Source organism: Diadema antillarum, unplaced genomic scaffold (assembly GCF_040938485.1).
Source record: "Diadema antillarum isolate AM-2024a unplaced genomic scaffold, OU_Dant_1.0 seq00001166_RagTag, whole genome shotgun sequence".
Classification (NCBI taxonomy): Eukaryota; Metazoa; Echinodermata; class Echinoidea; order Diadematoida; family Diadematidae; genus Diadema; species Diadema antillarum.
In genome coordinates, this window is record NW_027271973.1 from 486,065 (window position 1) to 504,118 (window position 18,054).

Consider the following 18,054-nt stretch of genomic DNA (forward strand, 5'->3'; position numbering starts at 1 on the left):
TGAGCACAAATGGTGTATAGTCATTGTTTGACGTGTAGTACTGCTGGAAGTGGTGGACCTTGTATGAGTTGATTTATTGGCGTTCTTTTGCGGTGCGTGTAACCGACACGCAGCGACGTCCTTGAATGTCTTCACTTTGTGGTCGACCGGAATGTTTACATGTAAAGTAATTGGTGGCGAGACCAGGATGTTTACAGTGCATGCACTCCAGTTATAACGAACACGGTTATAACGAAATTCCGGTTATAACGAAGTAAAAATTTGGGCTGCAATGTCATCCCCTCTATGTATTTCTATTGCTTATTTGTTCGGTTATAACGAAATTCCGACATAACGAAAGAAAACTGGCGGTCCCGAGGACTTCGTTATAACAGGAGTCCACTGTATATTATGTAAAACCCCGGATGCTCGTGATAATGTCGCCTGCTGAACTCCACGACCCTGCAAAATACCAACTGCAATTGCCTCGCAAAACTACTTCGTATAGGTAATAATAGTTGTTGTAAATATAACATAAACTATTCATTATATCATGTATCACTCGAATATTGCTCCCAGATATGGCACCCTTAGATACGTTGAAAAGAATCTTTACACGGGAGATCGAGAAGGTGCAAAGATGAGCAACCAAGTCGAACCTCTGGAATCTCAATCCGGAAGTACTAGCAGAACTAAAATTACCTTCCTATAAGTTACCACCGACATCGAGCAGATCCGTGATCCAAAAATCCAAGATTATGAACCGATTGAAAGATATTCGACAAGGCATTTTTTTTTTAAACTTGAGAACAGACAACAGAACAGTATACAAAGTGACCAAATCGAACAGACGTAAAACTCGAAAGCGTTCAAGTTAATGTTTTTTCACATTGCATTATAATTATCGCTGAATGGAATAATCTCCCGGATTATATGGTAAACAGCACACAACTCAGCTGTCAAATCTTACTTGGAGAAAGTATGGAAGACAAAAAGGGACAAATATAATCCTGAGCAGTAAACGTCATTCCCATTTTCTCAATAAACCCCAAAGCACAAAAAACAAACAAACAAACAAACATTGGTCTGTTATAGTTACCGCATCCAGAATGGAGTATAGATGGCCAAATAAGTTCTGTATAACTTTAATGCCCTCAACCAGGTATGTTACCAGGGGCCCGTTGCATAAAAAAGTTACAATCATGGTAACTTTGCCATCCCATGGTACCATGGCAACAATACTCAGCAGCCAATCAAAATCAAGAATTCCATGGAAGTTACCATTCTTGGATTATTTTATGCAACGGGCCCCAGCTATATTACTATAGCCTCCTTTATCGTTATAGGCAAGATACAAAAGTCACAACACTTTCCACAAACCATTGATGTTGCCGCTAAAATATATGTCAAATTGCATCTGCCTCACAAGTTAGGAAGACAATTTAATAGTTTCTATCTATTTGCATGTTGACCAACAGCCCGCCACTCTCTAGGGAAGATAATGATACGAGTGTATAAAAACCCTTTTTATTATACGTCTTTGTAATGGTACTGTCGATCCAATACACTTTTCGCCATATTATGGAAGACTGAGCGATGCGTGCATAGACACGGGGATGCGCGAATATTATATAGGGCCTATTATACAGACACACTCACACACGCACGAACGTACACACACACAAACACACACACACACACACATACACACATACACACACACGTCATAACACACAAAGATTGATGAAACAAAAGAAAATCATAATCAATAGACTACTGTATGTCCGGCCACTAATCTCACAGATCATTTTATAATAAAGACAAATTATACTCGAATATATGCCATATCGGTTTGATTTTATTTTGTCGGAATTAATCGGAAAAGTAATGAAAAATTATCACTTTTCCGATTAAATTCCTCGAACACTTTACACACTGAAGAGAGCTGTGATTTGCTTATTCTCTAAAAAAAATCGAGTGAAAATTTTCACTCTAAAAAGATTGAATACAAAAAAGAGTGAATTTCGAGTGAAATTGGAGTGAATTTTGAGTGAAAATGCTCATTTTCACTCATTTTGGAGTGACGTCAGGGATCACTCCAAAATCTTCGAGTGATCCCTGACGTCACTCCAAAATGAGTGAAAATGAGCATTTTCACTCAAAATTCACTTCAATTTCACTCGAAATTCACTCTTTTTTGTATTCACTCTTTTCAGAGTGAAAATTTTCACTCGATTTTTTTTAGAGAGTATGCACTCATTTTCGGGACATGTTTGATATTTTGATCGTTTGTTTGTTTGTTTGTTTGTTTGTTTGCTTGGTGTTGTTGTTTTTTCACATAGGTCCCATATGTTATCATTACATGAATTCATTCACTTAATGAATAAACAAGCAAAACGCATGTACTAACAAGCAATTCAGATTGCTCAGAAAGACGGCGGCTTTAGCGCCGCATCATAAATCTTTCGTCACATCCCCCCCCCCCCACATCTCTAGCTAGCTCCCTGATCACAACAGGATGAAACTGTCAATGACTCAAGAGATTCTATTGAAGAATCGATCATTTTCTTTGAATGGACCCCACTTCCTCTCTGTCTGTGCCTATTAGACCCTCAAGAGCCCTTCCCGGATATGGTTGGTTTATCATGAAACTCGCATGTAGACTCAAAGTAGAACATTAATAGACCGGTCCAGCTCGCGATTCTGCTTCTAATACTTCTTCTTTCACTTCTGCTTACTCCTAGTATACTTCGTATTTCGTATGTCTACTTCTGTGATACTTCTACTTCTCTGGCACTGAATTCTCATCAAAGCGAAGTACAGTACATAAGTACTCGTTTGTCAGTGATCCGACAAAAAGTACCGTACCATTACCTCCCCCCCCCCCCCCCCCCCTTCCCCACCACCACCACCACCACCACATTCAGGATATCGCACCCCCCACGGAACACTCGCGGCCGAGCAGCAGATGAGTGTGTATTTAGGGCCTATGCATGTGGGTAAACGCGCGAGAGAGGACGTCTGCAGTCTGAATACACAGAACCTCTTTGGAATACACAGAGCTAGCTAGCTAGAGTAGAGATTTCAACATAAATACTTGGAATATTGGCTTTTACCCGTGTCAATTATATCTCCGAAATGAGCGATAAACCGCCGCCTTACAATCCGGTAAGTTCTCTACCCGATCTGCATAAATCAGTGCTAACATTAACATAGTGAATCGTGAATCGATGGTTATAGTTGCTTTCACGGTAAATAAGAGGATTGAAACACACCAAATTCGTCTATAAAATTGTGTGGATTATGTGGTGTACCTTAATGTAGGATCGCTATGCGCGGGGCGAGCGCTGCTAGGATGTAGCTTCGCATGGGCATGGCATCTGGTCAGGGTCGTATGACTATGAGTGACAATACAGAAGCTCACCATGCGTATGTCAGCATAATAATAATATGAAGTTGAAGTTCCCTTCCAAAATGTTAGAGCCAGTAAGCCTTAAACACTTAGGTATATTATGATTGCTTTCATTTACCTTTGAGGCTTAATTTTCGGGGGGGGGGGGATAAGAATTTCCTGGCATATGTGACATATTGCCATGGTCATGGATATTGTTAGGATTTTATTTCAATTGTATGATAAGGACTGTCACATACAAGAGAAGATATCTACTACGGTACAATATATACTATGTGTCTGGAGTCTACATCTCTAGATTCTAGAGTAGTGGTTTCTCTTGCATCTATAGTTGTACTACCTTGTTGTTGTAACTTCCATTTCATGTCTTCTCCTTTTTCTTTTTGTGTCATACTTCATTACTTGTAAAAGAACCTAATTATGTATCAGTTTGATATTCACTGTGTTATTACAAATATGTACATGTAGGGCATTCCAACATGTCTCCTGGGACAATCCACATGCAGACAATTACATTATACATAGAAAAAATACAAAAAATGAGATATGGGATTATTCTATCTAGTCCTAGAGTGTGAGGTACATTTTACCAAGGCTAGTATTAAGAAAATCTTGGGATGTACAACTCATGGTCATTTTGGGCTGTTCTGTTGCATGTGTTGGAAGGATTGGAAGAAACTTTGTTTTAATTCCAAATAACTTTTTTTTTTTTGGGGGGGGGGGGGGTTAGTAATTTATACATCAATTAACCCTTTTTGAAAGATACTACATGGATATTCTGAGTTTGCAGAATGAAAGTACATCCATGCTTGCCTGAAATTTTCTTGTTTATAGATCTACAACATTCATTGTACAATTATTAAAGTTTAAAGTCAGTTTTGTTCATTCCATTTGTTGATTTGGATTACATGATTTAATTTAGATATTTTCAGTTTATTCTGGTTGTTTGATACAGTATGTTACTATTATTCCCTAAAGTGTAAGATTCATTTGTCCCCTAATATCATCTTCTCCTCCCATTATCCTCCCCCCCCCCCCCCCCCCTCCTTGAATGAATAGAGCATGGCAGCTCAGCCAGGCTACCCACCACCACAGCAAGGCTATCCACCAGCACAGCCGGGCTACCCTCCACAGCCAGCCTATCCGCCACAGCCGGGGTATGCCCCCCAACCAGGGTATCCTCCTCCGCAGCCGGGGTATGCCCCCCAGCCAGGATACCCCCCTCAGCCTGGTTATGCCCCTCAGCCTGGTTATGCTCCCCAACAGCCTAGTACTGTGGTGGTTACTCAGCCAGCTGTGCAGCAGAGTACAGTCGTAGTCCACCAACAGCGGTAAGTCCTCCCATGCCATCTGATCTCCGTGACCACAACACACAAATACATGTATATAAGCTGAAGTAAGTACTGCATGTCTTGTCTAGGCCTAGAAGGGAGAATTTTTGAAAGTTAATTGGGATGCAACCATGTTTTGCACGTATCACATCTCAAAAAGCTGATTATGGCAACAACAAAAAAAGAAGTTAAACACACATTGTAAACATGCCCATGAACAGCTGATCATGCAGTGCTTGTCACAGAGTATCATACACACACACACACCACACACACACAAACACTTGCTCACTTGTATTTGACATGATCACACACATAACTCTAGGTGTACATGTCAATAGGGGTGGGATTTCACGGAGCACGCGAACGATTTGCGAAGGACGCGAATGGCAAAATCCAGCATTCGCATTTTGGTCTGCAAAAGATCGCCAAACGAACGTGAGGGTTCGGAAGCGTCGTCAATTATTCGCGAATGTCGTTTTTACTTCGGCGAGAATTTCAAAAAAGTTTGAAATTTTCTGCGAACCTTTTCCGCACATGTGGTCGTGATTTGCTCGTGAATTGTTCTCGAAAGTGTCTTTAAAAACCTCGTCATATGCGTAAGACCTTCGCAAGACACGCGTGATGTTCGCAAAATGTTCGTGAAACCCCAAACAGACTCCGAAACTTTGGAGAATGTCTCGCGTATGTTACGCGAAATCTGCGAAGTTTTTGCGATCATTTTATGACGTAATCGCAAACTGTTCGCGTACCTTTTGAGACATTCTCGCGAATGTTTGGCGCACGTTTGGGGGATGTATGACCTATACGTTTTCTACAAATAAAAATCGTAGCATACACCTAAACATCAAACAATTATTAACAACTATAGTAACAAAAGAAATTAAAGACTAGCAAAGAGAAAGAAATGTTTGAAATACAAAAAAAAAAATCGCAGAATACAATTAAAATTAATCTAAAGTATGTGAAATTTCATTTGAAGTATAAAGATTATGTGTAAAAAAAAAGAAGATCATATGCTTTACTAGTGGAGATACGTCCCAGGAAAAAAAAATGTAGGCAAGCACACAATAGAAAAATGACGAGAAAAAGAAAGGAGAAATAGAGGAAAGAAAAAAATTCAACTCAAGACAGCTTCCACCTCTCCTTGGGTACATTTTCTCCCATGATTATTGAAAATTTTTCGTTGTTCGCATTTCCGTCGCATGTTCTTCGTGTACGTAACATGCTGTACTTTAGCAATGATACACACGACATTCGCACATACGTCGTGAAAACTTCGCACAAATTGCGCAAGAATAGTTTTCGGCTTCATTGTCGGAAAACATTCGGAGAAAAACTTTTCCGAACGTTGGATTTTGTCATTCGCGTCCTTCGCAAATCGTTCGCGTGCTCCGTGAAATCCCACCTTAAGCCAGTTCGTAATTAGCTCATGTACACATTGGTACAAATGATGATCTTTCTTTTTTCTCAGTTGGTTAGACACTTCACTCATTTTCAAAAGGCGTTTTCACATCAGCCCGATGTTTCGAAATAGCGCGCTATTTTCTGACTTGTGAATTAAGTCGATCACGAAATAGCGCGCTATTTGATATTAAAGGTGAATACAAATTAGCGCGCTAATTGATCGAGAAAATTTCTCGAGTCCCAGAGACTCCAACTCTCCCGCCGAAAGCCCGCTTGAGATTTAATTTCTCCCTCTTGAAATGATTTCTTACTTTGTGTCATCGTATGTTGAAAAATAAGTCGTAGATAGCATGAAATAGCGTCTAGAACCCTAGAGCTGCACCCCGGCCACAAGGAACTTTGCACACATCAAGTCGCACTCTCCCGTTTGCTGGGGGTTTCAGGCGGGAGAATCTCCAGATCAGAAGGTGCTTGGGGTTGGAGTCTCTGGAGTCCAACTCCGGAAATTTCCGAAATAGCAGGATTAAATGCGAACTATTTGATAATGTTCGGGCTGATGTGAATAGGAAATGAAATAGGGCGCTAATTTGCGATCGCGAAAAATATCTCTAGCTTGGATTTTTATCGGGCTGATGTGAAAACGCCTAAAGCGGCATAATGCATAAGCTTGCCCGACGTAAAATTTATGGAATTCATGTTCAAACAAAGAATGAGCTTACGTTTAGAGCAGGTGATCAGAATACTCCATGAGTTGACAATTTAGCAGGCATCCATTTCATTGTTTTGTAGTGAATCCAATAACAGCCTATTTCCTTTTATATTGCGAAATACCATTCTCGCTGTCAGGTGGACGTGCTAGTAAGCACCATTTCGATAAGGAGAACGTGAATAATCATCTCATCACAGATGCTTATCTCAGTGAATTTACAAACCAGAATGCCTGTTGGTTCAAATGACCTTTTTCTGCTCATGCGCAAAGTGGAATTACGAACTGGTCTGTACCACATTGCAGATGATAGAGCAGTCTTGTCATGTACACCATTTATTGTTAGTTTTAGAACACAATAAGGTAAAGGCTTTCGTAAATGTGTCAGGTTTCCCAGTTGACACCAATAAATCGCATCAATAAAGCTGAAATTGTCAAAATTCTACAGTATTGTACACTACAGTGTAGATGTCAACTTACAAGAAAAGTAGCATACATGCAAAAATATAACGTCGCTGGGGTGACAAGACCTTGTATCTGCAATTTTGGTGAAAATGACTTTTTTGGATTAATGGTCAGATAATCAGGCAAGTGACGTCCTGTCCAAATCCTACATGTGTTAACCCATAAATGAAGCCACCACAGCATGTCATGCCATGTTGTTTTGCCCTCCTGAACATTTGACATTTTGTAAGTACCCGGTACGAGGTCTTGTTGCCCCAGCAACAATAAAGACTTTTTGATTGGATCGACCTGTGCAATGTTGAGCTAGCAGTGCTAACTGTATTTTGTATCTACATGTAGGTACTATTCATGCATTTTATGAAGGTATAGTTACATTGTAGGTAATGATATTCCATTTGGAAACGCTAGCAGGAGTTGCATCAAGGTTGAAATTGCGTAGGTTTTGATTATTTTAGATCCATTATTCTTTTTCTTTCCTTTGAAATCAAATGGAATGGAAAATCTCCACTTCTCATTTTTCCCTACATGGGCTCAAGTGTGTGATGAGCTCACTGATGCGTGCACATATTTCATTGACGGTTCCTTTTCTTCAGTTGTGGCTTTCATTCACCAATTCATTCTTCTGTAAGGATTACATGTACAGGTGTACTCCTACAATAAGCTTTTGGATTGCCACATAGTGGCATGTACACTCCTGTTATAAGGACCGGTGATTTTCTTTTGTTGTATCAAGATTTTGTAATAACTGAACAGTAAAGCATATGAAGAAATAGATCATAGCTTTTAGACATGAATTCTTATCCCGCTGTAACAAGTATTTCATTTTAACTGTGCAGAAGTGCACTTTATAATGTTCCCTCTGAATATGAATGCAGAGTTGTCCACAAGGCACTTCAGCCTTTCACAGCAACATGTTAAATGTTTTGCATAATATTCTTTCAGAGGAGAATGCAATGTTCTATAGCATCATGGCAAAATTGATAAAATGATGAGGTATTTTCTAATGAGTGAAATGTGTCCACAAATATACTGGAGGCTGGATGAGTGATTTTAGAGAAAGACTATAGATGGCACCAGAATGCATCTAGAGTTCTAGAGTACTTCAAAGGCCCTTGATTGGGTCATGAACCCCTAGAAACTCATAGTGTGCAGTTTGCAATGTTAACATGCCATATCAAAGAATATCAAACTCTCTTTTCTTCCTTGCAGCACGCTAAAATGTTTAAGTTTCACACTAACAGTGTATTCAAAGCTCTCGTTGGTGTGTTTGTTGATGTGTTAGGTGACAGTGTCTCATGATATCAATCATCAAGTTTTCTTCCCTCCCCTCTCCCTTTTTTTCTGTGCCTTAGACAACCTGGAGTCAACCATCTGCTTCACTGCATCATATCCCTACTTTTCTGGCCCTGGATTTTTGTCTGGATTTGTCTGGTAAGTTGGTATAATATCATAAGAAGTCATTGTTGTTATGGTTTTGTGGGGTTTTTTATTTCAAATCCTCGTAGGCTAGGGAAGCATGGAAACGCCTTCAGCTGCAAAGTAAATCATTCATACTTTTCAATAATTCGACTCTTCCTGTATAGTGCGGTCAGTCTGCAGATTAAGGAAGAATTTAATCCCAAAGTTAGATGAAAAGCATACTTGTGAATTCAGGAGAATTGCGAGGTACAGTATGCGGTGTATGAATGAATTGATGCTTCCTTTGATTTTAAGGTCAGTCCATTGTCAGTGGCAGAGGTCAACAAGTTTCATCAAAATGTAAGTAAATAAAATGCTGAAATTACTACAGGAATTGATACTTTTGAGGAGGCAGCTGTATCAGCATTGAGAGCCATGCATCCTCATGTTTGCTCCTACATGTACATCCTTCAGTCAGTGGAGTTCAATTTTCGTAGCACCCATGCAAAGTCTATTAAAGACTTTTGCTCAATTTCATGAAAATTCTTCTGTGTTTATATCGATGTAGGGCAATTTGTCAATCAGTTGCAACAAAAACATCGTGATGGAAGAATTTCATGAATTTGAATAATTATGCAGTCCCTGCTGCATGCTTTAAGGATTAGAACCAGCACTTGCTGTCGGTCGGAAGCTCGGTGGTCTAGTGGAGATGACGCCTTTCCGGAGATCAGAGGGTTGTAGCTTTGAATCCTGCTCGAGAACGTATGCCTATGATTTCTTTTATCATGGCTACTACTAAAACACTAATCAATTCAGTGCTTATTTACAGTCAATGCAGGGCAATTTGTCAAATCAGTTGCAAAAAAAAAATTTTGCTCAGTATACTGTACACCAACTCATGGCACTCTTCCAAGACACTTGACTTGGCACCATCCCAGCAAGAGTTGTCATGTGACTTTCTCGTCAAGTATCAAGAAGAGCCATATACAAACATACTTATGACATATTTATACAGTAAGCACAGTAAATTTTGTGGTGTTTTTATTTTTTTTTTATTTCACTAGTTGACCAAGAGGCGAGAAATTAACAATTCACAAAAATATGCTTTGCAAATCGTCTCCAATGTTATTTTTCTAACATTTCTCTTGTTTAATAGGAGATGACACTTCATTCTTATTAGGAACTGTCAATGCGATTCTCAGTCGTGAACCCCACCTCTCTCAAAATTGTGTTAGAAGTCTAAATTTCCAAAATCTTTTATACCCTCAAAATATGTAGCCTATACAATAGGATAGTGATTGCTAGAGGAAAGGCATCCCAGCCGAAATTGCTCATTTCTGTTGTTATATGTGCCCCTATCTAGAGTATAGAAGCAGAGCAGCAAGATTAGAATAAATATTAGGCTTACATACTTTCGTTCACAACAATGATGTACTCTCATACAGAGGTACTGTACCCATAGTGGCTGTAGTTTCAAAAGATTGTTGAAAGCTTCAAGTGGACCTTGCACCCTGAAATTAGCCCACAATAGCACCATGAATAAAAGCTATTATACAGTGTATTAAAGTAGAAGTCATGGCTCCAGCTGAACTGATCTGATGGGGATTCCCAGCTTCATTCCCTTTCAAAAACTTTAATACTGAGCGATTGCTGCTTGTAGTCTGTAACAATCAGGCACAAAGTCTGCCTGGTAGTCTTTGTCTCAGGAGTAATCACTGAATTTTATGTTTTTACTGGTAATACAGTGCCTTGAAGTACTGTAAAAGTGGTTTCTTTCGCAGTGGTTTTATTTTTGCGCTTTTCGCATTTTGAGGTTGAATTGCGAATTTAACATCACGCGAAAATGTTTTGAAAAGTCACACGAAATTAACCACGCAAGGAAATGTCTTGAAATCGCCGCAAATTGTTACAACGCTATTGCGCACATGCACACAAGAAGATTCCGCGCATTGAGTGTATTGATGGTCAACACACACACAGCGATACCGCGCAATGTAGTGTACAAGCATGTTGTACTCGAGAAACGGGATTTCAGGTAAGCCTGCATTTGATTTTAATTTCTATTTAATAAATAAAAGAATAATTGGATTATAGCTTGGGTTTTCATTATATGCAAAATAGAACAGTTTTTGCTGACTGTGAATTCACAGATTTTGCCGACCGCGAATTTAAACACACACGAAAAAGTCGGCACCGATGGAAACCGTAAAAGTATCTGTACGCGAAAGAAACCACTTTTACAGTATGTTGTGAACTTTAAACATGAACATCATATATACCTAATGAAGAGTCGCATTTGTATTGGATGTTTGTTGATGTCGTACATTAATCTATGTTTAGACAGCACTCACAGGCTAAAATTCATTTTCTAAAATAATTCCTTTCCTTCATTCAAAGATTGAAGATTGTACAGACAAGTACAAACATGTCTGTGTGTGTACCTGTGGTAATCTGTGTGTGGTAATGAAAAAAAAAAACAAAAACTTTTCTATTGTTCACATGAGTAAAGGTACACAGTAAATCTCACATAAACTGACATGCCTGTGTAGGAAATTGGTCAACTTACTACACAATGTGACTTACGCAGTCATGTGCTCATAAGGTTACAAAATAACATTTGCTATGAGCAATCTCATTAGCTACAAAGGTGTCGGTGCTTACATAGTTTTGTAAACCAAAAATAAAACAAAGCAAAAACGTAATCATAGAAGTCTGAAAACATGCAAAACTCATCTTACTTGGTAGAGTGTAAAAAATTGTTATCGCAAAAATATCCACTTTTACACTTACAGTACATAATATTGTATCCCATATCCGTAATTGCAATACAAATATCTTTTTGAATGTCAGGGATGATTTACTATGTACCAGCAACACCCAGAATACAATAGGTCTGTGGTGTCACTACAGAATTACACAAAGAGAAAGCTGGTTGCAGTGGCCTCTAAAGGCACAATTATAATATCAACAGTAATTGCCCAAAGAGGAAGCTCATCTGTATAAAGGACAGATCTTTGTGTGTGTGTGTTAAGTATTTGTGTGCATGTGTGTTGGCATCTGTAGTGTCGTAGTGCTGCCATCTTTGCTCCTCGTAATTGTGCATGGGTTGGATGGGGTGGAGAGGCCAAAAGGATTACAGTATATTCAAATCACAGTAAATTGTGTCAATACATAAAAGTCTGTCTATAGTGCAGTGCGTATGACATGGGCTAGACAGAAAGATCCGTCTGTCCGGAGGACTCTTTTGTATTTTGCCATTAACGTCGTCCTCCGTAGACAGACGGAAGGTTGTAGTACCCATTGCTGTGTGGATGTTCTTAACCACTGTCTCTATGGAAAATTGGGTGAGGTACCTCACCCTTCTCGATTGCGTCTAATTCACGGCCCTAGGTCGGCAAATTTAAGCTTGAATAGTTAAATCAACTATTCAAGAATAGACTACTCTCACCAGATTAATGAATAATCCAATATTTCGGTCGAATTTTCAACGCAAAACACACATCAACCAGCCCGTCGCGTCGTCACGTTCAAACTGCAGAAACATACAGTATGAATCTACTAGCCAATCACATGCGAGGTAGTTTCTACGTGTTTTTTTTACTTACTAAAGTACCTCGCATGTGATTGGTTTACAGATTCAAAATGGCGACTTACAGCTTGCGAACGGCGATGTTGCGATATGGATAAAATTTCTGCATTATAACCGCGTTACTGTGAGTATTTCGATTGCAAACTGTGAGAAATTAACCCCAAATATTGCTGCATAATGTGTCATATCATGTAAAACTTGTTTGAATGTAAAAAAGCTGCCTGTAATTTGGTTTATAGTAACGTTTTATCTGTGCGCTACTGCCACACAGTAGCTGGCATCATTGACTTCGGTCTGTATACGGAGGGGATCCGTGAAGCCAGACGCAGTCTCCGCGGAACATTCCTTGACGGACAGATACAGACCGATCTTTCGGTCAAGACATGGGCATGCTTAAGTAAATTTTTGGGCAGCTAAATGTAAGAAGTACAGTGGAAACTCAATATAAAAAGATCTGATATACAGATGTAACAATAAACTGATATAATAAAATAATTGCTCTGGTCCCAATGAATTTTTTTCCTTTGTTGGTTATTGTTTATTGACTTCTAACAGGGCAGGTGATAGATAGAAACCTTGAAGTAGGGCGCGGTCTACAGCTGTAACGTAAGGCTTTGTTTTTGTGCTGAAGACCCTTTTTTTTTTTTCTGCTTCTTCTTTGCTTGTCAGCTGAAGAAAACCGGAAGTGGGCACCCTACAGACCCAAAGACCTTTTTGTTTTTGTTTTTGTTTAATTTGTTAGCTGATGAAACCCGGAAGTGGCACCAGAAGTCTGAAATGCCCCCCCCCCCCCACTTTCAGTTTGCTGTATAGATTTAATCATTTGATGGTTTCTGAGGTGAGATATCGCGATTTTCCTGCAACACTTCCCCAGCGGTTTTGCGTACACAAGCTGTTTACTTTATGCAAATGAGGCTTCGAGGTCATGTGCTTTTGGTGAGTTAATTACACCGTATCGCCGCGCCTGGTTATACTGAATTTCCACTGTATGTATATTATAGGTACTGTAGGAGGGTTGATGAGTGTGATCTGGTGCATACGTGACTGTTTTTTACTTATTTTGAAAGCCAGAAGGAAAATATACCTTCAATTGCAACTATCACATAATCCTTTGAGCTTTACACGTATGTCTCGATGCGTGAGAAAAATGGGTGCCATGCGTGAGATCGTGAGACTGATCATAAATGCGTGAGTCTCACTCAGAATGCATGAGACTTGGTAGCTCTGAAACTCACATTTGGAAAATTGGTTTTATCAGAATAAACTAACATGATATATTTTGTACAAAGCAATTGCAGGATTTACAGCTTAAAAATGCTGTTAAACCTGTGATATTTATAACTAATTCAAGATCAGACAAAATATAAAGGCAGAGAGTGTATGCTGAATACAATTAAATTCAATTCAATTCAATTTATTCAGCACAAAATAAATCAAAAATACATTATGTACACAATAAAAACAAAAGCAATGTGTATAAACATACATGCACATATTATGGAAATTAATGCCGTGACCCCTTTGAAGCATCTGGTGCTTGTTGTTGGGGCCCAAAACAAAATGATACAAAATACAGTTGCTAAATGGCATATTGTGCAAAAATGAAAATGAAAAAAAAAAACAACACACACAAAAAAAAACAACTTATCAGCCCTACACTATGCACACACATACCACATTCTTATCACTTGCACACATGCATGCAGCACACACCCAACACACTCATTCAGTAGCAATTTGTCAGGATCAAAGAAGTGAACAGTAGAAGAAATTTGGTAGCAAGCAGTCTACTCAGACATGGATAACAGTTACTTAAAAGTATGTTGTTTGAATAATGTTCTGAAGCGAGAAAGTGTAGTGCTGGACTTGAAATCTGGACTAATTGAATTCCATTCATTTACACCTTTAAAACGAATTAAATGGGTTCTAACTGTTAAATGGGCTAATGGCATTCTCAGGCTATATCTTTCCCGAGTAGAATAATCATGAAAACACAAATTACATTGAAACATATCATGAAACAAAATTGGGAGAATACCTTTATGATACTTAAACATAAACACTAATATATTAAATCGAACAAGTTCATGAATGGGTAGAATTTTTAACTTGACAAAGATTGATAAACTTGAACTGGGAGAATTGGTCTTAGAAATCAATCTTATCGCACGCTTTTGTAACATATAATTTCTCAAAATGAGTTTAATGTGTCTTACCCCATATTTCATTACAATAGTTAAAATGTGGTAATATTATTGCATTGTATATATAAAGTAAAATTTTTCTAGGTTCAAAATCTACCAATTTAGATAACACTCCAACACATTTTGATGTTCTCGAAGATATATTTTCTAAGTGGTGTTTCCACTCAAGAGATTCATGAATAGAAATACCTAGAAAATTTATTTTATAATTTGAGTTATTTCAATGATTACATTTTCAATCTTAATCAAATCAGAATTTACAGAAATTTTCTTTCTCTTAGAATGAAATAAAACATATTTTGTTTTTGTAAAATTCGAAAATAACTTATTACATTTAAACCATTCATTCAACATTTGTAATTCATTATTCAGGGTAAATATAAGTGTGTTTACATTTCTGTGAGAGTATGATACTACAGTGTCATCAGCAAAAAGAGAAAATTTCAATATTTCTGAACAATTTACAATATCATTAACATATACTAAAAATAACAGTGGCCCCAGCACAGAGCCATGAGGTACACCGATGTTTACCTCTCATTGCATGGATTCGACACCATCAACCACCACATATTGTTTTCTATTTAACAAGTAATTAGAAAACCATTGTAGGGGTAAACCCCTTATTCCATATGAACATAGCTTTGTTAAAACACATAATACTGTATAAGCTTTTATTTTCGTGTACAGATATTTTTGCGAATGACAAGGTCGCAGACATTTTCGCGAGACATTGTTTTTGTGAATTGACTCCGACGCTAACGTAAATGCATCATTACCCTCCCGCATGGCAACATTTTCGCATGCTGTTATATTCACGATCCAATTGTGATTCGCGAAAGTCGCAAAAATTGAACCCTCACGAAAATAACAGCTAACTGAGCTTATACAGTATCAAGGGGGTGTGGAACCTGTAGGGGCTTTTTGGAACGTCTGTAATCCTTGCCCACCCCTGGGTCCACAGTCTCTCCACTTTGAAAAATGTTCAGCAGCCCCTGATATGACATGATTATGTATTTTTCCCCTGTGATCTCTTCTCATACAGTGCATCACCGAGGGGGCATAAAGTGGGAGATTCACGCCGTGACAAAGAGACAGACAGGTGACAAACTATTGGAAGGACCTTGAGTACTGTACAAGCCTTACAACTCTTATATGTTCTTGGGTCTAACAGACATATATTCCATTTACCCAGGTGTGTCGTATACTGTATGACTCTCTTTTGTTTAGATTCAATTTGTGCTCTAACTTGAGTAACTTGAACTCTTCTCTCTGAATTTATTGCAATACTCTCTGATGTTTTAGGAAACCCTTGCAGCGAAGTGACACTACTAATGGTAGATTTCCTTCAAAGTGAAACAGGAGATTTTGCATTGAAGGAGTATAAATATTTCTGCTGTATATCGCACTATGCAGTTAAGATTTTGTTGCAGTTGATGTCAGTTTTAGAATGAAAATTTATGGTGTTAATGACAATTGAGAGTCTGATAAACCAACTTGGTGACGAAAAAGCTGAAAAGCTATTGCTACATATAAAGAGTGCTAAATGTTTTGTTTTGTTTTTGTTTAATTTAATTTTTTTTGACACACACTGAAATGATGTCTTTGCTTGTTTTTACTTTGTGTGTCCAAATGAGTCGGCTGTACAACTGAACCCTGCTGAAGTGAAATATGATAGCGTGAAGAGGCTGCTTTTGATGATATGTATTGTATGATAAAGGCATGTGAAGGAAGGCCTTGGAACAGTACTTCTGATGATAGAGAAGAAATGTTGTCTAGAACTAAGATGTTGTGTGTATTTGGGTTAGAAGGCAAATATTTTCAAGCAAGAACAAATTGGAGGCTGAAGGATACACATGTTTAATAGTGAACTGAGGCTTAACCCTGACAACGGGGAACATTCTGCTCTGCATTATTCTCAGTGTTCTGTGGAATAAATGCGAATACCATTCTTAGCAAACCGGAATCTTTTCGAACATGTGATGAAATGTAAACCAGGAAAGCATTCTGTTGAGGTTTCATATATCATTTTACCAGCTTCATGATTTCACTTAATGAGGCACTCTACAATATCTCTTTGCTATGTCATAGACACTTAGAGAAACTCTTGATTACACTCACTTGTCAATCATTGGTATTTCTGCATGATATGACAGTAAAAAAGTTCCTGGTAGTTCAGTGAAAATGCAGAGTAATTTGATAACATGGCAATAGCGGAGACTTAGGTAGGCTTTCATCTCAAGTGTGGTTTCTCTGTTTTCAGCATTTTTGTGCATTGTAGGGCACATGAACAGATAGCACAAGCAATTTGTATAGTACAGTGGACTCCTGATATATATAGCGAAGTCTTTATGACCAGCAGTTTTCTTTCGTTATATCAAAATTTCATATAACTGAACAAAAAAAAAAAACAGTAAAAACCATAGAGCGGATGATGTTGCGGCCTGAATTTTTACTTTGTTGTAAGTGGAATTTTGTTATAACGGTTATAGAGGGAGTGCACTGTATCCTGTCTAAGGACACATACATAAATGTACCATGTATGTGTATACAGCCATCAGTGTCTGTTGAAATGCTGGTATTAAAGGAACCTAAACATCAGTGTACAGAGATAGCTTCATTGCCTATCACAGTGCAGAGCCTCAAGCTACCAAGTCTTCAATACATGTATTTCATTTTGCCGTATGAAGATTTCTCTGTCCAGTTTTATCCCCCCCCCCCCCCCCCCCCCCCCACCTACATTAGTAACTTCTGTTTGTTTGACTGTCAGAATCAGGATACCAGTGAACTCATGTTTATGCATTAAATTTGCATTTTAGGATAAAGCCCTGCAAAAGCTACCAGTTGATTGCATTTTATATCTACTTTTCTATATGTGTATATCAAGAAGTAGAATGTTATGTCACATTCCGTGCTTTATGCACTTTTGAAGGGCAAGAAAGATGGTTATAGTTTTGAACAACTGGAAATAGCATTCATCTATACAATCACATCAGATAAGAATGATTTTTTTTGTGACATAGCAGCAGTCCATTGTAAGGTAATTAAACCAAAGTCAAGAACCAAAGATGGATTCTGTGCGTATGATGCAAACTAAGGTATGCTTTGTGAAAGAAGATTATGTACTGTTTAAGTGGATATTTTCGCGCAACTAATTTTCGCGCTTGGCCGGGTAAGAGTTTCGCGTGTTTTTAATTCCGCGGAATCAAGACATCACGCACAGGAACATATGGCAAGCAAAAATATTCGCGTGCTTTTATTTTCGCGCTACTTTGTGGATGCGCGAAATGCGCGAAAATTTCAACACCGCGAAAATGTCCACTTTTACAGTATTGCTTCAAAGTCATATTACATTTGGATATGGGAACTGTTTGAAGAGGTAATGTTCAAGAATGATTCAAAGTCTTTGTCTAGTCCGTGTAAATGCTAAGCTTGTCTCATAAGGTCCTCCTATTGGTATGTTATGCCAAAGTCTTTCAGTAAAGGCCTTTAATTCCTCAGTGAAGGTTATGGAACTTTTTCTTTCTTTTCATTAGTATCATTATTTTTCATTCCTTGAGCCA

General features: G+C 38.3%; 1 protein-coding gene across 1 annotated transcript; it reads left to right on the top strand.

Annotated features, from left to right (window-relative positions):
• The first annotated feature begins 2,985 nt into the window (after positions 1 to 2,985).
• LOC139744404 (uncharacterized) lies at positions 2,986 to 17,210 on the top strand. The gene is made up of 4 exons (XM_071654844.1): positions 2,986 to 3,147; positions 4,451 to 4,722; positions 8,653 to 8,731; positions 15,537 to 17,210. The coding sequence occupies exons 1-4, from the start codon at positions 3,118 to 3,120 to the stop codon at positions 15,555 to 15,557; spliced, it is 402 nt and encodes a 133-aa protein (XP_071510945.1). The 5' UTR covers positions 2,986 to 3,117; the 3' UTR covers positions 15,558 to 17,210.
• Positions 17,211 to 18,054: the final 844 nt, after the last annotated feature.